General features: G+C 37.9%; 1 protein-coding gene across 3 annotated transcripts in view; it reads right to left on the bottom strand.

The window, feature by feature from the left end:
* Window positions 1-27,860, bottom strand: part of lyst (lysosomal trafficking regulator) — a 176,873-nt gene that overhangs the window by 69,259 nt on the left and 79,754 nt on the right. For all 3 annotated transcript variants that reach the window (XM_052024060.1, XM_052024062.1, XM_052024061.1), the window contains 14 exons: window positions 24,526-24,682; window positions 19,873-20,093; window positions 18,763-18,829; window positions 18,500-18,609; window positions 15,878-16,304; window positions 14,190-14,340; window positions 12,713-12,886; window positions 8,366-8,523; window positions 7,757-7,947; window positions 7,155-7,400; window positions 5,884-6,057; window positions 4,531-4,683; window positions 3,486-3,623; window positions 1,366-1,564 (listed from right to left, as the gene is read on the bottom strand). In XM_052024060.1, coding sequence (XP_051880020.1) covers window positions 1,366-1,564; window positions 3,486-3,623; window positions 4,531-4,683; window positions 5,884-6,057; window positions 7,155-7,400; window positions 7,757-7,947; window positions 8,366-8,523; window positions 12,713-12,886; window positions 14,190-14,340; window positions 15,878-16,304; window positions 18,500-18,609; window positions 18,763-18,829; window positions 19,873-20,093; window positions 24,526-24,682 — 2,566 coding nt within the window. The remainder of the gene's footprint in view (window positions 1-1,365; window positions 1,565-3,485; window positions 3,624-4,530; window positions 4,684-5,883; window positions 6,058-7,154; window positions 7,401-7,756; window positions 7,948-8,365; window positions 8,524-12,712; window positions 12,887-14,189; window positions 14,341-15,877; window positions 16,305-18,499; window positions 18,610-18,762; window positions 18,830-19,872; window positions 20,094-24,525; window positions 24,683-27,860) is intronic.

Raw genomic sequence — 27,860 nt, 5'->3', positions numbered from 1 at the left:
TTACAAAACATTGAAGTGAGGTAAAGCACTTTGAAATGAAATGATTCTTCTAACATTTACTGAAGTAAAACATCCCCAATTGCTTACAGCAACAAACAAAGCACTGGAGGAACCCAGTGGGTCAGGCAGCATCTATGGAGGGAAAACGGACAGTCAATGTTTCAGGTCGAGAACCTTCATCTGGACCTGGGATTTACACTGGAATTTAGAGGTGATCTCGTTGAGTCACAAGATTCTGAGAAAGACTGACAGGGTAGATGCCAAGAAATTGTTTCCTTTGTATGGAGTATTTAGAGGTAGGGGGGCATTATCTCAAGATAAGGGGGTTGCCATTTAGGCCTTACGCAAAAGTTTGGAATTCTTTACCTCAGGACTATGAAGATGCCTTGTCATTTTAGGATATACAAGGTGGAGATTTTAAGGTTCGGGGGATGTAAGGATTAGAATGGAAAGCATAGGAAGAACTATGATCTTACTGTATGACAAACAGGCTCAAGAAGCTGTATTGCTTACTCTTGATTTTGTTACTTACAACCACTGGCATCAGTCAAATACAATCATACATATTTTTCAATCCTCAGAAAGGTCTTAACAAGTTGTGACTCATTTTATTTGTAAATCCAGAATAAAATAAATCACTAATTTCTGTACAATGGAGTTCTTCCCATGGTGAATTGTGTCAAAATGCCGCATTCTAAAGAGAAGTGAGTGCTTCGATTCTACTTCTGCTTCATAAGGAGTTTAAGGAGATTTGGTATGTCACCAAAGACTCTTGCCAATTTCTACAGATGTACAGTGGAGAGCATTCTGACTGGTTGCATTACAGCCTGGTATGGAGGCTCCAATGCACTGGAGCATAAGAGGCTGAAAAGGGTTATAGGCTCAGCCAGCTCCATCACAGGCACAACCCTCCCCACCATCAAGGACGTCTTCAAGAGGCAGTGCCTCAAGAATGTGGCATCCATCACTAAAGACCCTCACAATCCAGGACATGCCCTCTTCTTGTTACTACCATCAGGGAGAAGGTACAGGAGCCTGAAGACCCACACTCAACGATCTAGGAACAGCTTCTTCCCCTCCACCAGATTTCTGAACGGTCCACGAACACTACTTCAATATTCCTTTTTGCAGTATTTATTTTGTAATTTGTAGTAATTTTTATGTCTTTGCACTATACTGCTGCCGCAAAACAACAAATTTCACGTCATACAAGTCAGTGATAATAAACCTGATTCTGATATTCAGGTAGTTTCAGTGTGGAGGTTATAGGCAAACACACAAACTAAACAAAAATAATTATTTTCCACATCAGTGTTCCTCAGTTGTTATGCAAAACATATCAAAAGCAGTATGCATTCCATTCACCTATGTGTAGGGAAAAGTAAAAGCCTGGTGGGGTGTGGCAAACATAGGTATTAGTGGGAGGATGTACTGCCAACAAAAAATTGTAAACCAGCTTCAGCAACTCCAGATCTGGTGGTGACCCAAGTACTTCTTCAATGATCTTCACAAACGATCTACAGACTTCCCGAGGAATAGATGTCAACTGTTCATCTCGGTGTTCCTGAGAAACCAGTTTGAGGAAAACAAAGAACAGGAATGCAGGTAAGTTACCACAACTCTTGATTCAATATTACCTTTTCTTTAGCCTAATGAAAATTATATTTGAGAGATGAAGTTTTTTCCCCGCTCAATTCGAAGAGACACAAAATGAGAAATCATACAGTACTCTTGTATAACACTACACTTTTAATGTTTGCGAATGATAGTAATATGTTAAATAGTTCAGCAAGATATACTTCTGAAAATAAGGCAGCAGCATCATCATGCAGATTATAAAACAAATGTGACAAAGCCTGGAATAATTTAAGAGAAATTTGTGTAATTATATATTTCTTCCATTATTCTTGAATTTAACGGACAAATGTACTAACTCACAATAAAACAAGCAGTCGCTTCTTGAAATGACCAACTGAGTACATGCTTGAGAAAGCATATTAAACTGGTTGACATAGTGATTGATCAGATAAAATGAGGAAGGGGCAGTTTTAACTGCCCCCAGAATGGATAGGGCTTGTGACTATGGGATGCAAAGGAATGTAAAGAAAAATTTGGACCCTCTCCAAACCCCCATTTCAAAGATTGGGTGGGAGCAACTGGGGGAGGTGGGGGGGGGGTGAAGGGTGAAGAAATAACCCCTAGGAGACACAATGGTGACTTAAAATATTACAATTATGAACCACCATGTGGGAATCAGGGCAGGCCTGAGAAACCCAGATGCAGAGGGGAAAGATGGACCACTTTATTCAGGAGAAAAGTGCTTTTCCCTTATCTAACAACCCTAACTGCTTCGTCAACTCTCCAAACCCCCACTCCTCCACTTTACCCATCAGCAGCATTCCTACTATGCCAACAGCTTGACCATGCCAACCTGCCATTTAATCTCCAATCTCCTCTAGCTCTAATTCAGCATGCCTTCCCTGACTTCTGATCTCCCCCGTCTGATAGACCCACTGTTTTCTGGCTCCAGCCTGTTACCCACCCAAAACCAGTCTTGTAAGCAAGCTAGCTACGTGGGAAACAGAGACAGAAAATGATAATTACATCCTGCTGTTAAATTCAACAGGAGGCGTGAAACCTGTCCTCCTCAAAGCCATCCCCAATTCAAGATAAAATAAGGGTTACCGTGTTTGCACGCTAGATTCAGTTTTACAAGCTCTTCAGGCAATGAATAAAAAACTATGTTCTCATTTGAGTGCATTCTGTATGCAGAAACTAACTGAACCTGAGCAAAATTAAGACCAACTTTCAATATTTTAACTATTCAATAGTTCAATTCTGATTTCAGTTAAAACTACTGAACTTCCAGGTAAGAAAGGTTGAAGACAGTTAGCTACATCACAAAGCCAGCCAGATTGAAGAATTAATTCCTATAAAACACTTGCCAGTTCACTGTACTGCTGCCGCAAAACAACAAACTTCACAACATGTCAGTGATAATCAACCTGATTCTGATGAATACCTCTCACAATAGATGTAGTGTTGTCATCAGCTTTTACACCAAATTACTTATGCTTAACATACAGCCCTGGATAATCTACAATGACCCAATGGCAAAATGGTGTTCTTGCACTAAGCCATACAAAACATAAAGGAACCATCTCAGCTTACTGGTATGGTCTGAGCTGTTTGATTTCAGCTAAAGTAGCAATTTGGTTGCTAGTTCGGAAAGGGTAAAATGCCGAGCTTTGCATTCTTCATTGGCATCCAATAACCTAATGAAAAATGCAGTTGGGTGGATGTCACAAGAGTGGAGAGCTCAGCAATGAAGAATTTCACAATTAAAGATCTAGGATGTGAAAAATAGCCAGTTGGAGAGGTGCCAAAAAGGACAGAGTACCCATGAAACTGTACTCCAGCAAGACAGAGGAAAACGCTACAGAAAAGGATCGGTGTGGAAACTTGGATTACAAAGTAATTCATACCTGAAGAACCTGGCAAGTCAAGAGGAAGCGATAAACCACTTGAGCCTTTAGAAGTTGTTTGATATTGAACATCTGTTTTGGATGATTGACTCTAATGAGCACTTCGAGAGCTGCCATCAGCGTTTCCCAGACACCATTCTATTTTCAGAATAAACACACACAGTATTGGTAATTGCAATACTGCAATGCATTGCAGTGCCATCCATACAAGATGAAGAGCAATGGTTCTATTCTATTGGATTTAATTGTACACAGACAGAAATATAACCATTTGATGACAGTGTGGGAAGCAGGATAATGAAAGTTAAGCTGCAAAATTTAGGGAATTAATAAGATTTAACAGTTGGGCAGGTGAAATGCAAGTGAAATTTAGCATTTGCAAATGTAAGGTGATGACAAACATGATTCAAATAATGGGAAAAGTCATTAAATGTCTGACCAGAAATAATCCCAAGGACAAAACAATTAGAGTTTGGTAACAATTTAAAAAGCCAAACAAGATATTAAAGTGCAAAAGATCCAAGAATATACATCAAAGCTACATTTAAAGACACGTTGCTAGTGAGAATAAACTTGCAAGATAATGTCCAAATGAGGACAAAAAGTTTTGTGCCAATACAAAATTCCAGGTTCCTGATCAATGAGTTGTAAACAGACCAAAAGAAAAAATTACACAGAGAGTGAAAGAAACAGAAGGAATAACTTGCACCTTGGGATCACTGACCGACAGAAGTATCAGATAGCCAACCAACCTCACCAGTGCCACCGAAAGGAAATTTCTGATTAATTGAACAGCAGCACAGTAAACATTTCATTTACTGAAATAATTGTACAATTTCTATCACTAGATAACTGTGCTGTACAGACCGACCTATATCATAATTAATTTCCTTCTTTTCATTAGGTTCTTCAGAGAAATTTAGTTAGCAACTATATATATTATTTTATACTTATTGAGCTATGCAAATTGGAAAAAATTCTTTCAATCCAGAATGTACAGTGATAGCAACAAATGCAGAAATAAAATTAGAAAGTGGATCAAAACCTGTGCTTTGGACCAGATCTTCCAGTCCAGTAACAATTCTGACAGAATCTTCACATCCTGGATCACTGCACTCGATTCAGTATCAATCTCAAATTGATTTGTGGACTCATTAAAGTTAAGGACTGGAGCACTGCAGCATCCATCAAGTAAAGTCTGAAAGATATACACGTTTTTTTCTAAAATTTTCTAACTCCACGTAAAACTGTCTGTACATGATCATAACCAATAATCTAGAAAATTAAATGTTTGCCTATGTACAGCATGAAATTCAAAAGAGTACAAATGTCATCAAAAAAATATTGAGGCTTGCAGTCAAAACCAGGCCACCAGTGTTTTATTTATTGAGAACCAATACATACATTGTAGGAAGTCACTAGTTTTGATATATAGTACAAGGACAAGAATGCATCAGCACATTGGGATTGAAATACTCTAAAATACCTGCCAAAAAAAACGCATTTTGGGGGTGGAGAGTTGGTGCTGGTCAAAATAGTGGTGAACAGATCTGGCCAAATCCCATTTAGATAGAGAAGGGCCTTGCAGGATTGACTAGTCCTCATTGTAAAGCTTTTAGAAATGGGTCTAAACTTACAGATTATCTTGCTTTACCTTTGGTTTGTAATGTCTTCCTTTTCTCTTTCCATTCGTTATTTTTTTACTCTTCATTTTGTCATCTCCATTTTGTGTCCTTTATACATTTCCCTTGTCATCCTTATAAGTCATCAACACTTCTTTCTATTTCCTATAGGTCTAATATTCTCTCTCTCATTTCCCTTCTCTCACAAATTTAATTTGTTTTACTCTAACCTATTTCTCTGCCACGTTGAAGCTATGCATGCAATTGCCAACAAATCCTGGGTCATAAATATCTCCTAGAAACAGCCAGGAAATAACCATGCAGGAACTGCAGCAGCATGAACAGGAGAGGGAAAGATAGATTGGACCAGAAGGCTGGATTGGGAAGGAGGAATAGGTCAAATTGGATGCACCCTTAATCCTTGTTCCTGTGGAGGCTGGACTGTGGGATCTTATGTATATATGATTATGGCAGATGTTTGGGGTGGTTGAGAAGGGAAAGAGAGAGAGAAGGGAAAGAGAAATATGGAGATGGAGAAAGGGAAATACGGAGATGGAGATTCAGAATGTGTTCCTGACTACCTATTAATGATGTTATCCACAATACTGTCTTTCAAGGAGTGAACACATGTAAAACAAGTGGATCAAGTCCGATTTGTTACAAGGGCATCATTACCAGACTAGGTCAGATATTTAGTATCACTTTATTGAAAATAATGCTGAACTAATTATGGGGGTCATTGCAGCAAGGATATACATAAAGAGAATATTTCATACCTTTAAGATGTGAAAGCCCACAATACATTTCATTTTGATGAGCACTTGATGAATCATAGCATAGCCATGACAGCTTTCCATTTCCTGGATTCTCTGCTGGTTGTACTTTGTCAAAGTAAGTATAACATTCAGTGCCAGAGCTTGCGTCTTTTCGCAGTCACTTATCTCTACAGACTAGAGAAAAGAAGATATCAATGTTTCTCTATCAATCGAATAAAAATGCAACAGGTCATTCCTGGATTGTGTACTGGTAAAAGAAAATGCTAGATTTTTTACCTCAAATAACAAAACGTTATTCTGCGAGTAACTAAGCCCAACCAAATGAAGTGGCTTATGTTCAAAATATCAGGAACGCTTATTGATATTCCCATGTAGTATTCACTGTCATTGAAAAATGTGCTGACAATCATCATTAAAGCCCATAAATGAACCAAGCCTCCACTCCTCTGCAAATCTGTCTGGGCTAGATTGTAGCTAGGTCCCAAACAGTGAAAAGTCCGTCTAAATTTATTAATATCATGTGATGTTATTGAAAACCAAACAAACAAAACATGCTGGACCTGCAACTAATTACATTATTTTATGTAATAAATATCCACCGATTATCTGTACAGTTGGGAACAATGCATTGTTCAGACATTATCAACATATCCTTTCAATTCACAGTCTTACAATCGATCATAAAAATAAAACTTAAGGGTTCAAATAATCAAATAAGCTGCAACTGTACAAAAGCCCATACAGAGCCTATATGCCTTCCTGAAACCAGCTTTAGCAGTTCCATTGCTGGTCTCCCCCAGGTCATGGAACTCAATACACTAGGCAAACGTTTTTGTAGACTGGAATCAGATGCCACAAACCTCCAGCTTTCTTCCTCAGGCCTATGAGCTGAACGTGAGACAAACAAAATCAACACAGGTTCAAATATTCCCCTTTATACTGCAAGATTCAGTGAATGAAAACTTGGTCATCATCATTACACTATCTGAGAAGGCAAATGGTAACCCAACATCAGGGAAGAGTACATTTAGACACTGAAAACCTGTAGGAATTCTGACATCTAAGTGATAGGGTGCTATGCTATATTACATTTTCCTATCTTCACTTCCCCCAACCTCGAAAAGATATTCCCATATGAAATTAATCAAGTCTGCATGGACAGGAAGTTGACTGATTTCTCCATTACAAATGTAGTAAGTAACTGCATTGTCAACTACTTCTGCAATTAATTTGACAGCACTGCTGAATAAGTCATGAGTAATATCTCTTACCCTAGCAAAGAGAAAGATGAATGCACTGGTTCCTCCAATTTTGTGGAGGATACGCTGAAGCTCTTTATGTTCCAAAGGTTGCAAACACTTTAGTTTCTGGTGCTCCATAGTATTGTTTTGCACATCCTTCAAACTGAAAGGCCTTTGTGATGATACTGTTCTTGTTTGTGCTTTGAGTCGAATAACTGGCTCGTAAATGGTATACTGAGCAGGAGATTGTGGATTGTAAACAATCGCGAGGCTATCCTGCAAAACAAAAATCAAGCTGTAATACTTGTTAAGGTTTTCCTCTGCCCTATGTAATAGAACTCTTAGCTGCATAAATTGACATGATGGTGCCTTAAAGGAGCTATCCAATTTTTCCTCACTCCACTGCTCTTTACACACAGCCATTCAAAGATGCACTTTTTAAATATTCTTCCAATTCCTTTAGAGAGATACTATTAATTCTCCTTTCAGCACCTGATCAGACATTCAAGATCATACCAACCTGCTATGCAACAAAAATTCTCATTTCCCCCTAGTCATATTGTAATTATATAATTTAGCACTTCCCTTGATAGAGGATTTAACCAAGTCAGGTACTTGTGTATTCTACTCACCACCAGAGGGCCAGTATTCACTTCCTTGTTTTTCATGAGAAGTTCTTTAATTTGATCACACTGTAAAATTTCCAGAGTAACATACTTAGAGTAATTTGCTTGAATTTTCCCATATTTACAGGGCATAATGGAGGTGAAGTCAGGTCCACAGACATACAAATAATATGCTTCTTCCGGCCCTATCCTAGCACCTACATTAAAAAAGAAATATTTTCAATTGGCATATTCAAATGTGATCATCCCTACTCCAGTCTTAACATTTAAAAGTATGTTTACATGAATGCTGAATTATTGAATGCTGAAATGGTTTTATATGCTGTTATTATTGAGAACTCAGTGAGAATTTTCATAGTTTTCATACGTCTTGGGATCCCAAACTGGATATGGTCAGACTTTTCAGCTTATGCTGAAGTAGCCTTCTATCTGCCAGCAGCCATCTCAAATGTACAGGACCAGAAAACACAAAGCAAAAGTTAATCACTTAGAGTGTTGTACTTATGCTCCAAGTTGGGGTCTCAAACAGTTCTATACTATTTGACAGGTATTTTTCTTCAGTCAGAAAATGCAGAGGATACACAGAAAAGGTTGAATTTTTCATCAAACCATTACCATTGAAAAGGAGCAAGCTTCCAATATTCCATCTTCCAGCTAACCTGGTAGAATCTTGTGGGGCTGTGGAGTGGCCAATCAATGCAAAAGTTTTATTACCATCAGGGGAGAGGCTGCTTTTTCGAGGAATAACATAACCCAAGGCCAACTCAGCCTTCCTGAAAAACAAAAAAAAAGCCTTCTGTCAAAATCCAAACAGACCATTGGTAATTTAGTAACTCAGAGGCAGTGGACTCTGGTCAATAAGTACTATACTGATGTGTCTGCATACAGTGCATACTTAACATAGATTATGTATAATGATATACATTGTGTCAAGTGATAATCTCTTCGCGAGGTTGTGATTCAAAAAATGTAAACAATTCGAGATAAAAATATTGCTATCAGAATTGCCTTTAAAAGCATGAAAGAACAGATTCATATAGTATTTTTATCACTGCATAAGAGATAAAGAAATAAGAGTAAGCCATTCAGCCCTTCAAGCTTGCCTTGCTATTCAATAAAATCACAGCTGATCTTCTACCTCAGCTCTATTTTCCAGCACTATCCCAAATTCTTTGATTCCTTTAATGTCTCATAATCTGCCCTCTTAATCACTTTCTGCATATGTTAGCTTCAATGATGCATGTACAAACACACCCATGCCTCTCACACCACTATGAACATCAACACCACCCAATCTCTCACCATTTAAACCAAAGTGGGTGATCTCACAACTTTCCATTTTGTACTCCATATGCCATGTTTTCAATCACTCACTTAGCTTGATTTCTGTTCACTTTTTAACACGTTATACACAAATTAACATAATGAGTGACTAGCCATAGCCGATGAAGTGAAAAATTTGATTTGAGTTACAATAATGCTGAATCCTGACTCTTAAGAAGGTAATTTTATAAGAAATTTCATTCAACCCCATTAATATTTGCTTTTACTGCCAGCATGCATTAATCTTTACTGAAAGCATTTATTCATATTTGTTTCCTTGCTCCCTAGGAGCAAGTGTGTCTTGCACCTCCCCCATTTTTCACCGAAATGTTGAACCCACCTAAAGTTTGAACTAGGAAATATTACTGTAATAGAAAGCAAAAGAAATGCTGGAAGACTGGACAACGTCTGCAGAGAGATAAACAGGATTAGTGCTTCCGGTTAACAACAGTTCATCAGAACACAAATCTGCCTGAGTTGCTGAATACTGTCTGCAGTTGCTGTCCTTATTTCACATTTCCAGCATCTGCTGTATTTGATTATGAATTACTTCTGTAATTGCTTAAATGCAATTCATTTAAGTTAGAACTGTTCAATGTAATCACTTAGGAAGAAAAGGAGAAAGCTCTGTATCTTTCTATTTTGAGCTTGGATAATCAACTCAAGTTGAGATGTCACAAATTATGTAAAAGTTTCACATATTCACCCACTATACAAATAATTGTTAAACCTTTCAAATCTTCTCAAACATCATCCTGAAGGTGAACAATGACCAGAATTGCAACTGGAACAGCCACATAAATACTATGGCTACAAGAGCAGGTCAGTGACTGGGTATCCTGGAGCAGGTGAATCACCACCTGCATCCCAAAGCCTTTCCATTACATACAAGGTATAAATCAGGAATGTGATGGAGTGCTCTCAATTTACCTGAATGAGTGGAACTCCAACACTTTTGTTCAACACCATCCAGAATAGAGCAGCCCATTTGATTGGCATTACCCCTACTATCCTACACATTCATTCAGTCCACCACCTGCACAGCCTGTCACAATGTGTACCATTTACAAAATGTACTACAGTTACTTGAAACCTCCATCACCAAGACACAGGCAGTTAGTACAAAGATTCACCATCAATTGCTAATTCCCTTCCACATTGTGCACCACTGTGACTTACTGATCTCTTATTGTTGCTGACCTAAATTCCGGAAGTACACTGAACAGTAGGAGTGCAATAGTTGAAGGTGGTGGTTCACCACCATATTCTCAAGAGCAATTAGGGATGTGCAATAATACTGGCATCATCAACAACTCCCACAACACAAAAATCAATAAACAAACCATTTCTAATTTTCTATTCAGAATGATTTCTTAAAATTATATGGTCCAAAAGGAGGCTAGGTACCCATCATTTCTGCACTAGTGCTCCTGCCACTACCTCAATGTTCCATAATTTGTTCTAATGCAGTACAGACCAGATTACAGCATTTCACTGCTCAAACAGTTCTCCTTCATCACTTTTCCAGCTCTTTTGCAATGTTTTCTTACTACATCACCAGGATACCAACCCAGGTCCTTCAGACCACAATGCCTATGTTGACCATCATCTATACTAATCCTATTTACCAGCATTGGGTCTGTTGCTTACTATGCCTTGGTGATTCAAATACCCATATAGATGTTTCTTAAATGTTGTGATTATCTGCTTCCACCACCTTCCTGGGAAGTGCATTCCAGATTTCAACCATCCTCTGGGTGGAAAAAATATTTTTTCTCAGATCCCTGTGAACCTCTTGCTTCCCACCTTAAATCTATGCCCTCTGGTCTTAGACATCTCTACCACTGGGAAAAGTTTCTTACTATCTACCCTATTTTCCCCCTCTCATAATTTTGTATATTTCTATCAAGAACTTCTCTTTAGTTACACTAACAAAATCTTTGGCCAACTCCAAATTAGTGGATTTCTGGTAAATTCAAGGCATCTTGAAAGAGTCACCATTTGTAGTTCACTCTTAAACTTTTATTTAAAGAATCAATAATAAACAAGGTGACAGGTTCACTGAGAGAACGCAACCTTTTAAACAGACGCATATCTTAACTTCAGGGCATTTGGTATAGGTAAGACCATAATCAGATCACGATAGCCCTGAACGGCTGCCACACAACGTGCATCATAAAAACCTCCTAAGAAATCATGTTTAAGCCACACATACTTTTTTTTTACATTACAGCTGGTCCCCCACCCTGCCCCCCTTCACCAGAACAGTCTTACAACATGGAAACAAGCCCTTCACACCAAGTCTGTGCCAACCATCAAGCACCTATCTACACTAACGCCATTTTCCTCTCCTCTCCCTATCAACTCCACCCCATCGTCTTGCCACCTACCTACACCAGGTGCATTTTGCAGTACCAACCAGAACATCTTCGACAATATTAGGATCAGTAAAATCAAGTTTACTACTCACGTGCTTTGAATAAACGTATGCTTCACCAAATGATACAGGAATCCAAAGGTTTAGATACGAGTACAGGTTTCATAGACTAGGCTTGTATTCTTTGTTAGAGAAGATTAAAGGATGATCCAATTGAGGCATTTAAGATGATTAAAGGATTTGGCAGGATAGCTAGAAGCTATTTCCTCTTGTGGGAAGCATAGTACAAGAGATCATAACCTTCATATCAGAGCTAGATCATTCAGAGGTGAGGTCACTATATTTATTCGCACAGGGTGCACTAGAAATCTGAAACAGTTCCCCTCAAGAAGCTGTTGAGGATGAAGTGGAGTGGAGGGAGAGGAGTTATGTTGGGGTTTGAGATACACATCAGGTACATTCTCACTGAATGGCAGAATTGAGTCAGGGGGTTAAATGGGCCTTATCAAATGCTCACTTAAACTCAGCGCAAGGACAGGAAGCTTCAACTTGCTTTGCCTCAGCACATGATGATATTGATTAAACTGGAATGTCCAGTATACACAACTCATTTATTTCAGGCACAGATGTAGGTATCGCTACAGCTCCAACCTTTGCAGGTGGGGGCTGGCCTTCCATCAGTGATATAGTTAATCAAACTCTCACTGAATCAAACTGGACTAATTATGCTATCAACATGCTCATACTTTCTTAGAGGGGCTCGAGACAGAAGGGGAGAGACTACTGCTATATGGGGACAGGAATAGGGATAGAGAGTGTGTCCAAAAAAAAGGGAATATCAAGAGTGAGATTCAGTGTAGTTGTGCAGAACATGCACAATGTGGCAGCCCAAATGTGACCCACTGATTGTATTGAGAGACACTTATTTTGAAGTCCCAGAGCAATCATATTTCATTAATGCACATGATTAATAGATTGTAAATGATGAATGTGTTAATTTGCCATCTTGTTAATCATAAGCATTAGCTTCAGAACAAGTCATTGGGAAAACTGCATTCTGTTTTGGTTGAAAATATTCAGAAACAATTTTATAGCCAAGAGCGGTGTAGTGCAATCACCAGTGTGGCTAAGGCTTAAATGGTTATTTTATCTGGGCAGACTGCATAACCTGGCCCGAAATCAGTTATATTTGGATTGATGCATAATTTAATTAGAATCTTTAAAACTATTTGAGGGGATAAATATTAATTACAAGAACATACCTTTGCCCGGACATCCAAAGTGAAAGCATTGCATTAATATTCTTTTTGTTTTCCAACTGTTGTGCATAGGTCAGCGCTAAGTGCTGCCATTTGCCTGGAGTTATAATATTTTGTGGTGACTCAGCCAGTGCCAGAACGCCTGCTTTTAAGTCATCATTTGCATCATTGCAAATTCTACAGAAAGAAAACAAATCACTTAATATTTTAGAAACTATAAATCTAACATAAAAAGATTAAAGCAATCTCATATTTGTATAGTGCCTTTCACAAGCTCAGAACATCTCAAAGCACTTTATAAACAATGAAGCAGTTTTGAAATGTAGTTATTATTGTACTGCAGGAAAAAATGCAAAGGTTCAACAAGACAATCCATTTTAGTAATGGTAACCAAGCATTAAATATTGGCTGAGACAATAGTGTGTGGGAACCATCCCTGCTTTCCTTCATCTGAGAGAAGAAGTTTAATATCCCATGAATCATTAAGTAACGGCCCAGCTGCATCAGTCTGTATTTTGTGTTCAAGTTTCTGTTCAACGTGGTTGACAGGAGTATCAACAAATGAAATTTGACTCCAATTCATCTTAGGAGACATTAGGAGAGATGACTTGGAGTAATAGGTTTAATAGGGATTTTAAAGCAAACAAAAAAGTGTAGAGAGAGAGGTTTAGGGATAGAATTCTAGAGCCTTGGTCCTTAGCTAAGAATACAGCTGCCTATTGTGAAGTGATTAAATTAAGACATCATCTAGAAGCAGAATTCGAGCAGCACAGGTATCATAGTTGTAGGGCTGGAGCAGGTGAGAATTTTAAAATGGACTTTCTGCTTAATTGAAAGCTGAAGTATGTTATTGAGTAGAGGAGGATTGGGTGATCAGTTGTCTCAAGACAGGATGTACGGAACAGAATTCTGGGTGACTTCTTGATGGAATGTAGTCATAGTCATCAACAAGAGATGACTACTACAATGCAAACTTTGCTGGCAAATCTAGAAGCAACCAAGGCATGAATAAAGGTTTCAGCAGCAGATAAGCAGAAAAGTGTAGGGCCTTCTAACTGACTCTATGGCAAGTACAAAAGAAATAAGCAGCATTGTTAGAAAGATAGATTAACACACCAATGAAGGCGCAGTGGCAGGGAGAATTCAAAACATTAGCTGTGAATTTGCTATCTGTTTAGATACTTCATCCAAATTTGATACCTATTTTGGGAAGTCAATTTAAATTTACATCCCACACTAACAAAGCCACTCCCATTATTTACAAAAGTGATAATACATGGTGATCAGGAATGAATTAGTTCCAAAGCAAGTTTTTTTTTTAAAAAATGATTTGTTACTCAAAGCTCTCCAAAACTACCAATGCTCTCACACATTCTTGGGAGCAAGCATTGAGCAATTAACATAAATATCATCCATCTTTTAAAAATAATACATTTTCCTTCAAAACCATCCCATCATCCTTCAGCAGTTCACACTCTACCTGAACACAAAGCCACCCGTGTTCAAATTGGCCCAAACTTGCAGCATCATTGTTTTAGACCCCAACGAAATCACATGAAGACAGCCATCTTCGATCAGTTTATCACCAGAATCTGAAATTCCACCACAATACAAGCTTGTTTTTTCATCTTCTGCAAAGCAAAAGATATGGTTTTTTTTGCATCACTAACATGGATGAGCAGACATACTGTATATTTCAATGACATTGCCAGTACAATGAAAAGTAATACAGGCAGCTATTATCAGATTTGTCAGGTACCTGATTGAACAATCAGGAATAATCTTCACTGAAAACTAGTGAAATTTAGTAAAAACTGTAATCTAGTGTAAACCTTGTCAGATTTGTCTGAATTTAATCTCAATTGAAATTGTGAACTGCAGCAGAGAAAACTTAATGGCCCCACACTCCCAGGCATTTTCCACCCTTGAAAGGATGGTGGGTCAGAAAGTATCTGCTCTGGTTCAGTACATTACACTCTTCAAATCCCACAGTAAAGATATGAGCTCATTGGTTGGCATCTCCATGCTGTATTGAGGGAGTGCTCAATTATAAGGCGTTGCCTTTCAATTGAGATGTTAAATTGAGGTTCTGGCCACCTTCTGAGAGAGACGCAAGACTGGATAACTTATCAAGAGCAGCAGAGTTCTCTCTGATCTCCTAGACAAAACTCATCCCACAAACCATGAACCAAAGGAGATGAATTAAAATTAATATTTACACATTCTTGCTGAGTCTAAGCTTGCTGTCTTGATTCTTAAACTACAACAGTGAGAACACTTCAAAACGTACTTCACTGACTGCAAAGTTATTGGGACTTAATGTTGTGAAAGGTGCTCTCTTGTTAAAGCTTTGAGAGATCTATTTTGAATTTTATTTCATTTAAGTCTTCACATGAGGCATGCAGGATTAGTCTATCTACTTTGTATCTGCTGCGTGACAAATATTCAATAGATATTCAATCATTTGGTAATATCCTTAAATATTCTGTCAGTCCATCTCATTCCTGGCTTCCCTTGGAAGTTTTAACCATAGAGTTCTAAATGTAGCAGAAGCCAGCTGCAGCTGTCATTTTCACAATAAGATCGAGAAGATTAAGTTAATTGTTCATGAACTGAAATCTTATGTCTTTGTTGTAGGTCTGTGAAAGCAGTGAAGTAAAAAGCTTGTTCTGTTCTCATGAGATGTCGACAGTTGTGGAAAACCCCTTAGATATTTTGTTTATGATACAAATCATAAAGAAAGACCTACGGTGGTACACAAGGTCAGAATTTATATAACCATTACTTTTCAAATTATTGTTTATTGCTAAAGAAGACCATAATGAAGCATCTCTCATCTTTCAGACAGAAAACCATTGCAGTTTTGGTTTACCGTCAGTCATTCTGTCTCTCTCAGCATGGCATTAAAGAATTATATAAGAATTTTATCTGATTTAAGTGGAAACAAGTTGCATTCATTTAGCTCCTCTCAAGATTGCCTGGAAACAGATTAGAGCTAAACAACTGTGTTTCCAGTGCAGTCAACAGATAGAGAGAAGCTAAATTACACACAAATTTCCACAATGTGGCAAACTACCCTGATACTACCAAGTCTATTTACCGGAAGTTCTTTTGAAACAATATTTCATTATACAATTTATTATTTTTACAAAATAGAAACATTCCTACCAATGCAGTCAGCACTCTTCTCCCTGGAAGTAGCCAGCCAATTTCGCTTTTGCTTTTTCACTTTCTTAATTAACCCATCTGTTCCTTTGGATACTTCTACCATTAACCACAAAGAGACACTAAAGCCATCCGACATGTGCGGCCAACAGTTTTGACCAACAACTGGCAGGTGGAGTGGAGCCACATGCCAAGGTGATGATAATTGGTGGATGCATCTCTCAGGTTCCGTCTCTCTTCTGTTTTGTGGGATCTTAACACGCTTTAGAAGGTTGGAGGTCTTGTTGCTGGTGGTAGAGCCGGCTTTCTGCACCGATGAAATGCCACTGAAAACATTAGTGTTGAACACTATTGGGAAGGTAAGGTACTGCATTGGGACCATGTTTATATTTGCTTCCACTATGCTTAGAATTCCTCCAAGTAGTACTTTCTGAAACATAAAAACAAAAACTAATAATTCAATATTCCATTGTGTAAAGCATAGTAACTTCAAGATGAAGGTAACAATAAGAATATTTTTATATTTTTGCTTAGAGCCCTGGCATTAATGGGCTGAATCAAGCCCCATCTATCCACACTTATTTGGTCCAGGTGCACAGTAGTGCTGAATGAGCTGACTCTCTGCACGTGTAGTGTCCAGTGCAACAAAGCGAGAACTCAGCAGCAAGCAAGCCTCAAGCTACCCCTGAACTCCGACAGCCTTTGACAAGCAGCAAAGCTGAAGTGGAGCCTCAATTGCTATGAAGGCCCTGCACCGATTCTAAATGTCCCTGACATTCAGAATTAGATACTATAAAACAGGGTTTTATATTATTACGCAAATTTTTAAAACAGTTAAAAAAATTATTGGGACTCCACATATTCGAGCGCTGGAGTGGATTAACAGATACACTGGCATCTCTTAATCAGCAGGAAAAACAGACATGCTGATTACTTTGTATATGAAAAGAGACAGGAAATTGATGATGTTCAAAGGGACTTTGGTGTCGTTGTACATAAGGCACTGAAAGATGACATGCAGGTCCAGCAAGCAATTAAGGCAAAGGATTTAAGTGGAAGAGTAAAGATGTCTTGCTCAAATTATATAGGGCCTTGGTTAGACAAGATCCTAGTACAATTCTGGTGATCTTATCTTTAAAAAATACTTGCTATAAGGAGGGTATAGTGAAGATTCTTCTGACAGATTCCTGGGATGATCAGCCATTCATATGAGAGAATGAGTAGGCTAGGGCTATAGTTTAGAATGAAAAGTGATGTCATCAAAACAATCAGAATTCTTAAAGGACTAAACAAACTAGACAGGGGAAGAACCCGTCCTCTGACTGAAGAGTCTGGAATAGGAGCCACAATCTCAAAAGGTAGACATGCAAATGAGAAGATTCATCACTCAGTGAAGAATTTATAGAATTCTCTACCCCAAAACGCTGGAGGCTCAGTCATTCATTGCATTCAAAACTGAGATTAACAGATTTCTGTGTCTAGGAGAAATCAAGAACTATAGAATAAGGCAGGAAAATAACGTTAAGGTAGAAGATCAGCCACAATCTCATTGAACAGCAGAAGAAGCTCAAAGGCTCCTACTTTATACATTCTCACATCCCTGGCTAAATCCAGGCCTTTCAAACCTAGGAGCAGCTAAATTCCAATCATATCCTTTGGAACTATTGGCTCCAGCCAACATTATGTGCTGCTTTAAAAATCCCTGGAACACCATGCCTAACAAACTCAAATTAATTATGGTGCAATGAATCATAAAGCAAAGGAATTGCATAATATATGGATTAAATCCAAACAATTGTTTCACTTGTTCATTTTGTCATGCCACCTTCCTTTGGTTCCTTGTTTCTTATAAGCTTAACATATTGATAGCAAACTCGTCGACCTTCAATAAGCAGGATGCCGGTAGTGTAGCAGTTAGCGTAACACTATTACAAGCGCCGGGTTCAATTCCGGCCACTGACTGTAAGGAGTTTGTACGTTCTCCCTGTGTCTGCGTGGGTTTCCTCTGGGTGCTCCGGTTTCCTCCCACATTCCAAAGACGTACGGGTTAGGAAGTTTGTGAGCATGCTATGTTGGCGCCGGAAGCGTGGTGACACTTGCGGGCTGTCCCCAGAACACCTACGCAAAAGATGTATTTCACTATGTTCCAATGTACATGTGACTAATAAAGATATCTCATCTCATCTGAGTACAACTGTCATCTGAAATTCAGATAATTCTGGATAGGTGGTGGTTTGGACATTTATTCATATATTTTATTTTTGCAGAATCAAGAAGGATGCAAGACAAGTGAACTAGAATAGTCAAACTTTCCCAGATATAAGCTCCTCAAAGACCGTAGCTATGAAAATACTAGAAACATGTCGTTAGCTCTCCCACTCTTTCTCCCACATAGTGTGACCACTAAAATGTTTTGCAATTTGGAAGTTTGGAACTTTCTATTTATTCCAACATGATGTCATCCACAATAGCACTTTTAAGCACATTTCTCCTTGGATTCTACTGGTGTTCTTCACAAAAGTTATAATGACTGGCTGCAAACAAATGAATCTCCGCTTTGCCCTCTTAATCTGGCTGCTGCATTAAGCTTTGAAAAGCATTTTAAATAAAGCAATTAGTACTCACAGTTGGAGGGGTCTTTTCCAAAAACAATTTCAGAAAAAAGGCCAATTCTTCTGCTGACAATCTGGACCTGGTTAAAGTCACCAATAATTCCACAAGTACTGCCTGGCACTCTGTATCAACAAGGAAAAATGATTACTGGATCATGGACTTGATAGCTATCTGCTAATGGTTATCATATTTAAACAGAAAATAGAATTCACAAATGCTGCATTCTAGTGATACACTTTAATAACACAATTAGGTGCTCAGCAAAAGTAACTTACCCTCCAAATCCGTTCCAGACTGGCTTAAAATATTCTGAAAACCACTTAGGATTGTTGTTACTGTTCCCTGAAATAAAGCAAAACACATGAAAAGAAGAAAATGTCATAAATGCAGATTTACATTTCATTATGAAAAAGAAAGTTCTCTTGATTATATAATTTTTTTGGAACAAGAACAGTTCAAGCCATTTCCAGCATAATACTTAATAAGATCAGTGATCATAGTCAAGAATGCTAAAGATACCAAGAGAGGTGCATGCCTTCCAAATGTGTTGCTTCGTAGATAGCAGCGACAGACACTACTTCAGTACAGCAACACTATGACCACTTTACCCTACAATTGACCTTTTTTCTAAATTGTGTTCTTTGTAAAAATTGTGTATAATTTATGTTTAATTTGTTTTTCTTGTGATTTTGTTATGTTTTTGTTGTGTATCTTATGCTACGTGCATATCATGCTGCTGCAACTGTTTTTCATTGCACCTGTGCATATGACAATAAACTCGACTTTGAAACTGCTAGTTCAGCTGCCTGCTTTCTACTTTCCCTCCCAGACAGGAAAAGTACCACAAGTTTTAAATAAAAAGTGTCCTTGGGACAAATACTACAAGAGAGAAACATTCTCACTCTAAATACCTATCTTTGGTCTTGGCATCTTTGGCAAGATGATTTTCTTATTCTAAAAAGTAACAGAAGGGTAGGCTGAGAGAGACAATCAAAGGAAGGGAAGAAACAAATAATGCAGGCAGCAAACACTGGCGCAGACCAGATAAAAACAGCTGCCTGTTTCTGTGTTGTAAACACAAATGTGTTTTCTGAACTGCTATCCACTGAAGTAGAAATATATTGCAGCAGCAGTTCCAGGTCATAGAATAGCAGAAGATCAAATATATGAAATTAATAGGAGTTGACTATAATCCAAATCATTCATTTAAAGTAGTGAATATTGTACATACATAAAAATGATTTGATGCTATTTTATTCATGTCTATTGATTAAAATTACTATATCATTTGAATAGTTAGGACAAAAAAAGTGGGTTTTTTTTCCAGCAAAGTTCAAATACTTTTAAATTGCTGCATCCTTTTTTACTCTCGTACGCAATTCTACCTGCTGGTAAATGGAGGCAGTATTTTCTTCATTGTGTTGAACAATCTCCAGCAGACTCCTGAAGACATGGGTTAGGACATCAAGGCTGGGATCGCTGACACTCAGCAGGGTGAGCTCTAGCATACAGATCTCAGGATACACCAATTCGCCCAGTGTACCCTTGGGAGGATTACCAAGATAACTAGATGACTGAGTCAAGGAAGATTGTTCAAGCTTTCCATCTGTGAAAAAAGGATTTGCACATTTTGTAATTAACTTCAATGTAAATTTGGGATTGGAAGTAAAGCTGAATGTTTGAATTAGAAGCAGCCCCTTGAGCCTGCTCCACCACTCATAAGAATATGGCTGATCTGATTGTAACTTCACCTCTGCACTCCAGCCTACCCCCAGCAACCTCTCAACCCTTTAATTATCCTCTGCCTTAAAACATATTCAAAGACTGCTTTTCACAGCCCTTTGAGGAAGAGAGTTCCTAAGTAAAGGCATAACAAAATGATGAACTACACAATTTATGTCATAAAGTGGGTAAGGATAGATTTGTCTAAACTCAAAAGTGGAGATGAATAATCAAAAACATTTATTAATGTTTGGTTAAACTGATCAATATGAAGCTGCCAATTCAAAATGAACGCAAGTATTACCAATTTAATACCAACCACAATGAGGAACAAATGGATCACTTACAGCAAACTGTTATTACTCCTGTTTAAAACTGCTTAAAAGTCAAATGTATGAGAGGCTGGAAATAATAATAATGGCAATTTATTTCTAAAGTTATGTTCACTATATTCAGTAAAATCTTCTTTAGCTGATACCATAGCAGGTTCCTCTTTTTCCAAGGGCTTTTCATTCCCCTTGAAGATTGTATCATTGCCTCTTCTACAAGAAGCTTATTTGCAACCCATCCACTGCCTTTAATTATCCATCCTACTGTCAAGAGCCCCTTCACTCCCAAATATTCTTCAGCCTGTCAGTTCCATGTCCATCAGAACCTGCCTAGTCTGGTCTCTCCCATTCCTCATCACCAAATCTAACCTTGCCCAAGTTCAAATCACATCTTGGGTCTTTATTCCTTTGGTCCTATATAGTCTATATAATGCATTTACAGGGCAAGGTTTTAAGTTGTCTAAGGTTATGAAAATCTCAAGAACAGTTATCAGGATAATTAAGACTGGCATTTTGTTACATCTTTCGACAATAACGCCAAATAAAGAGATCACATCACTGGAAACAATACAAATCAACCCAACACCTCATGAAACTAAATCAAGGAAGAAAAATCCACATTTATAACCATTAAAGGAAAAATGTGAATTTCCGTACCAAGGAAATGTAGAAATGAAAAATATGGGGGGGAGAAAGAAAGAGGAACTTATTAAAATACAATGGAAGGAGTTAAGTATATTTTGAATTTGTGCCAGGGACACTTGGGCAGGTTTGTGTGAATAGAATCATGTGTTACAGGGAAACCAGGATGCAAAGAAAATGCAGAAAGATCACTGAAGGGGGATTAAAATACCAAAGTGTTAAGTATGAGTCCTAGCTAACAGAAATTGAGAGATGTGCCCAGTACAAGAATTAAGCCAATCCTCTTTGCCTAGTTTCATTCTGACATCACATCAAAAATTTGGCCATTTGTTGTTGAGGCTCAATTTACACACAAACATCCTTTACTGGGCAAAGCGCAAAGTCGAATGGCCAAACTATGCATAGCTTTTGTATGTTTACAATGGTTATGAGAAACTAGTCTCAGATCTTTCACATTTCGTTAGTCTCTCCCTTCCCTTTTGTTGTCATTGGACATCTTCTCACTTCCCTTTTCCAGTTGTTGCAAATAATTCGGAATTTTGACTTACGTTCTGTTACCAGCTTATTAGCACTACTTTTCCTATTAACTGAAACAACCAGACTTTTGTTTTTACAGTTTGCATGACGCTTTCTATCCAATCTAAATTAAGATACACTGTCCTCATTAGGGAAATGTGTGTTAAAAATGCTTATGGGCACGACCAAAATATGACTCACCCTTTTTATATACATAGAATTAATTCAGAAGCAAATAGAAACAGATCCATTTCAAACATTAGTTAAGCAATTACTAAACCTGCACACTCTTCAAGCTATTTGTTTAGTTTCCAACAATCTCTATGGTCAAAGACACTTGCAAATTTCTACAGATGTATGGTGGAGAGCATTCTGACTGGGTGCATCACCACCTGGTATGGTGGCTTCAATATGCAGGATCAAAAGAGGCTGCAGAGGATTGTAGACTCAGCCAGCTCCATCAAGGACATCTTCAAGAGACGGTGCCTCAAGAAGGTGGTATCCATCATTAAGGACCCTCACCACACGGGACATGCCCTCTTCACGTTACTACCACTGGGGAAGAGGTACAGGAGCCTGAAGACCCACACTCAACTTTTCAGGAACAGCTTCTTCCCCTCTGCCATCAGATTTCCGAATGGTCCATGAACACTAACTCATTAATCCTCTTTTGCACTATGTATTTATTTTTGTAATTTATAGTAATTTTTATGTCTTGCACTGTCTGCCGCTGCAAAACAACAAATTTCATCAGATATGTTGGTGATAATAAACCTGATTCTGGAGATCATTAGATATGAAACCATATCAATCTCTGGAATGATATCTATTTTCCCATTTTCTGAAACAAACGGGATGTACAAAGGTACAATAATCCCTGTGGTTTAATGCAGTGCACAAGATTCCGCTCATGATCCCACTCTGGTTGCTTTCTCAAAAGTAGATGTTTGATGGCAATAATACTTCCAATTTCTCTTATCCCAACAATAGCCCTCATGATCACAAAGTGACTCAATGTTAACTCTCTCATTTCTAAATCAAGTTATTGCAAATTCAAGCCCCACACCAGAAATTTGAACAAAGATCAGATTAACATGCTGGTGCAGGGAGTGCTGCATTACCATTGGAAAGACATTAGCATGATGCCGTTTCCCACGTAAAGTGGAGCTGAAAGAACCCAAGTCACAATATGATGAGTAAGAGAATGTTTGCTGTCGCCCATTTGAAGTGAATTCCTCAATAAACTCCAATAATATTTCTCTCATTGTTGAGTGGGATATTACTACATGAAAAATAAAACAGCAACCACACTTCTAAGATTTTCATCACTTTGAGATCTATCGTCCACTTCACTATCTTCAAACAGGTTCTTTCTTTCAATACCTTTCATTCCCACTCTCCCTCCTTTAGGATATTGCTCTCTAGTCCCTTCTGTACAATCTTCCCTTGCACTCTCTTCACAAGATACATTTTTGACTTCTGCTCCTCTTGATCAGCTTTCTCCAGCTGCCTTTTCTTAATGATCAGGAGTGTGGAACAACGAAAAAATGAATCAGAATCTCTTCCAAAATCAATACTTTTTCATCCCTGACCTACCTATTTCTGAAATTTTCATTCCTAAGCTACTCATTGTCCATTCAACTTAATTATGATATTTTAGATTAATTGCCAGATACAGAACTTGCTATATGGAAGGAGAACTGCTCATGAATTGGAAAGGTCCCATTGATCTGTTGAATCCTATATATTAGGATGTACCTGATGCAAGTCTCAAAACAGAGATATTTTCCGACTTAAAATATCAATATTAAACATCTGTTTGCTTTTGAGATTAAATTTAAAAATCAGTCAAGCTTCCTGCGCTAAGCCCTAACCTGGTCCAGATGGACAATAAATAACCTGAAAATAAAGGGGTTTATGTGCTCCCATAGCATGGTTCTATTTTATTCCTATACCACAAACATATGAATTAATAGGGGAAACACAAGGAACTGTGCACCTAGGAGATGATGGAAACACAGGACAAGATATCTGAATTCTCCAATGCACATTTCAGAAGTTGGGACATTTCTCCTACATACCACACCTAAAAATATCCTCCCCAACAAGGAAGGGAATAAAATTTGAAAAACCCAAAAGCATTATAAAACACAAGAGGAGGAATCAGTAGGAAAAAAGACTGAAGACAAAAGGAAAAAAAAATCAAAGCAGTATCCAGGTCTCCAAATCAGTCAAGATTCATTGAAGTAGCGACAATCTTGATGGACATGTACAGCAACATTATCCAAAACTATTATTTGGACTGAAAATTTTAAAAGAGATGCTGGAAATCTGAAATAAAAACAGACAATCTTGGAAAATTCAGCAGGTCAGGCAGCTTCTCAGTGGTTCTGATATCATGAAATGTTAACAGATGCTGCCTGACCTACTGAGTTTTTCCCCAGTATTTTCTATTTTTATTTACATGATTATCCAACCAAAAGCTCAGCTAAATTTTGTCATAATCAATCCACACAATCTCCAGAATGCAACAATTTGGTATGAAAAATATGTATTTAATTTTAGTAAATACTACCATTTTAATCACATTTCAGAAAATCTCTATTATAAAAATTGCCAAAGCATTAACCATCTGACGAGCCCTTTGTAACTTCTTAAATAATGACCTACTTTGTGTGTGTTGGAGTTGGATAATTTTAGTAGTACATACCTATATATAAATATGTGGTTAAACAGAGCAATTACTCATTTACATTGGTTAACTTTGCTCCAGTAAAGAGTAGCAAAGTAGGGAAAAGTGAAATCCATAGAAACCAGTTACAAGTTTACCTTCCTCCTTGGTTGTATCATCTTCTGGGTTACTTTCACTATCAGCCTCATACCCTTCCTCTTCTGCAAAAAGTCTGATGCTGTAATACTGTGGTCCTTCTGTCTCCTCTGAAAAATCACCCATCTGTTGTCCTGTCTCATCATTCATTTTCCATTGCTGTAGAATAATTAAAAGTTTTAACCAAAAAATATGAAGTGCTTTTGCATTAATGATCCTAAAATAACCATCCCATTTTAAAATTAGAAAATGCCTTTACATTGAATAAAAACTTTTAACTGGATTATCCAAAGATTCAAGACTCAAAAGCTAGAAAGGCTACAATAAATTCGTTTCATAAATATATTCTGCAATTATTACTCTACAATTATGCTGGGAGTTCAAATATATAGATCGAGAACTCTTAGAAATATACTCTTGAGACTAAGGGGGACAAAGACGTCTCAGTTGTAAAGATATTGCAACAGTAATTTAGGAAACATTACAGTCAATTTGGACTCAATTTCTTACAAAATATCAATGTGATAAGTAACTCAATAACCTATTTTTGTGATATTCATTGTTGAATGCAGAAAACCAGAAGAACTCCCCAGTTACTTTACAAAATTGGAAAATGATCTCCTGCAACCAATTGTAAAGGCAGACAAGACTTGTTTTAACTCAGATCTGTGAAAAGGCACTACCAGTATGTGTTTAAGTTTCAGAATGGGCTTAAGCCATGACCTTCTGACTCAGAGGCAAGAGTGCTACAACTCAGCCAGGGCTGAAACCTAATCTCAACATAAAAAGTAACTCTGAAATACAACTGCAGAAGGACAATTCATGGTTCCTGTAGCATAAAATTTATTCACAAGCTAAACAGTGACTCAATCTGTATTTAAAGAACACAAGGTACAGTTCACAAAGCAAACAAAAACTCAATTAACATCTATTAATCCAAAATGCTTGTGATTTTGCTAAAAACAATACATTGCTTCTTAAACCAAGTGATAGAGGACTTGCAAATCAAAAACTCTACCACATGAAATTGGTGATGCATTTGATCAGACCAAGTAGCGAAATTCAGGACCAGATCGATTAGCAAAATATTACAGATGCAGGAAATCTAAAATAATAAAAAAAATACTCATAGTACTAGAAATAGTAACAGAACAGGCAGCATATACAGAGAGAAAAATAGAGTTGAAGTTTTAGGCTGATATCTTTTGTCATAACTGAGAAAAGCTAGAAATAAAACAAGTTTCAATTTGCAGGGAAAGTGGGAAGGGACAAAGAAAACATAAGTGAAGGTCCGTCATAGGTCAAAAGCCTGTAGAGATTGAATGATATAAATGGTAGCAATGTCATGGCAGGGCACGAATGAAATAAAAACAGAAAATGCTGGAAACATATAGGTCATGCAAATCTGTGTAAAGAGAAACAGCCAACACACTTTGGGTTAAGCACCCTTTACGAGTTGTTGTGGGTACATGCAAAGGTTCCTCGAGAAGGGTGGAGAAGGAAGAGTCAATGTGGAGCTGGTGAGATGGATGATGTTAAACCTATCCTTTTTCTGGATGGGTGAGGGGCTCAGAAATGGAACAGACCAAGATAAGAGAGTTCTTTTTAGTGGGAATACAGAGATGAGATATACAATTAAACTTGACAATGCTTGTAACATCCAGTTAAATTCAGAGCAAATTCAGTAAAATAAAAATTGAATTAGGGCGCTTAACATGAACCAAATCAATGTTTCACTTTCCTTACAATAATTCAGAAATTGAAGTGAAAATCAAATTATATTCCAAGATAGTCTTCCTTGTATTCAAAATGATATGCAAGTCTACAAGGGCATTATGTACATACAGACATTTTGAATTTGAGGTAATAGGTTAATAATCCATCCTTCTGTCTGAAATAGAAATCTCCTTTCTCTGAAACTATGCAGCCACCCCTTCCCCCTCTCGAGATATCCCACTGGGGGGAACATGTACAAATCCATCTTGTTGATCCCTCTCAGCATCTTATATGTTTCAACTAGATCACCTCTCGTTTTCTAAGATCCAATGGTTCTAGGCCTGACTTCGTTAGCCTATCTACATACATATACAATTCCTCATTCCTAGGATCAACCTAGTGCCTCCAGTGCAAGTATATAATTCTTTAAATAAGGAGACCAAAACTGCATGCAGTCTCACCAATGCCCTGCAAAGCTGCATTGAAACTTGCTTATTTTTACACTCTATACTCCTTGCAATAAAGGTCAACATCCCACTAGCCTTCCTAATTACTTGCTGTAACTGCATATCAACTGTTTGTGTTTCATGTGCCAGGACCCCCCAGATCTTTGTCATGCAAGATTTTGTAGTCTCATTCCATTTAAATAATAACTTTTTTCATTCTTCATTCCAAAGTAGCTAATCTCATTTCCCACCTTGTTTCCATCTGGTAACATCTTGCCCACTCAGTTAACCTCTCTCTCTCTCTCTCTGCAGGCTCTGTGTCCTCATCATACCTTGCTAATTCATGGCATTTTAGATCTCTTTATTAGTCAAATGTACATCGAAACACAGTGAAATGCACCTTTTTTGCATAGTGCTCTGGGGGCAGCCCGCAAGTGTCACCACGCTTCCGGCGCCAACATAGCATGCCCACAACTTCCTAACCCGTACGTCTTTGGAATGTGGGAGGAAACAGGAGCACCCGGAGGAAACCCAAGCAAACACGGGAAGAACGTACAAACTCCTTACAGACAGTGGCCGGTATTGAGCCCAGGTTGCTGGTGCTGTAAAGCGTTACGCTAATCACTACACTACTAATCCACTCATCTTTGTATCATCAGCAAATATGGCTGTAGTACACTCCCTTCATCCTAGCCATTATTATAGATTGCAAATAATTGATGCCCCAGCTCTGATCCCTGTGTAACTCCACCAGTTAATGATTGCCAAACCAAAAATTACCCATTAATTTCTACTCTCTGCTTTCTGTTGGTTAACCAATCCCATATCCATGCCAATATATTAGTTTAAGCTCCATAATCTTTTAAGTGGCACCTTATTGAAAGTCTTCTGAAAATCCAAATACACATCTAGTGGCTCTCCTTTATCCACTTATTCCTCCTTCTTAGTTCTGATGAAGGGTCCCAGACCTGAAATGTTAACTGTTTCTCTCTCCACAGATGCTGCTTGACCTGCCGACATTTTCCAGCATTTTCAGTTTTTACAACTTTATCCATCCTATTTGTTACATCCTTAAACAATACTAGGAAATTTTTTAAACACTTATTTACTTTCATAAGAACACCAGAAAATAGGAGCAGAATATAGTCCCTTCAAGCCTGCCCTGCCATTCTTCT

This window comes from Pristis pectinata, chromosome 10, assembly GCF_009764475.1.
Source record: "Pristis pectinata isolate sPriPec2 chromosome 10, sPriPec2.1.pri, whole genome shotgun sequence".
NCBI lineage: Eukaryota > Metazoa > Chordata > Chondrichthyes > Rhinopristiformes > Pristidae > Pristis > Pristis pectinata.
This window is presented reverse-complemented; position numbering and strand designations above follow the sequence as displayed.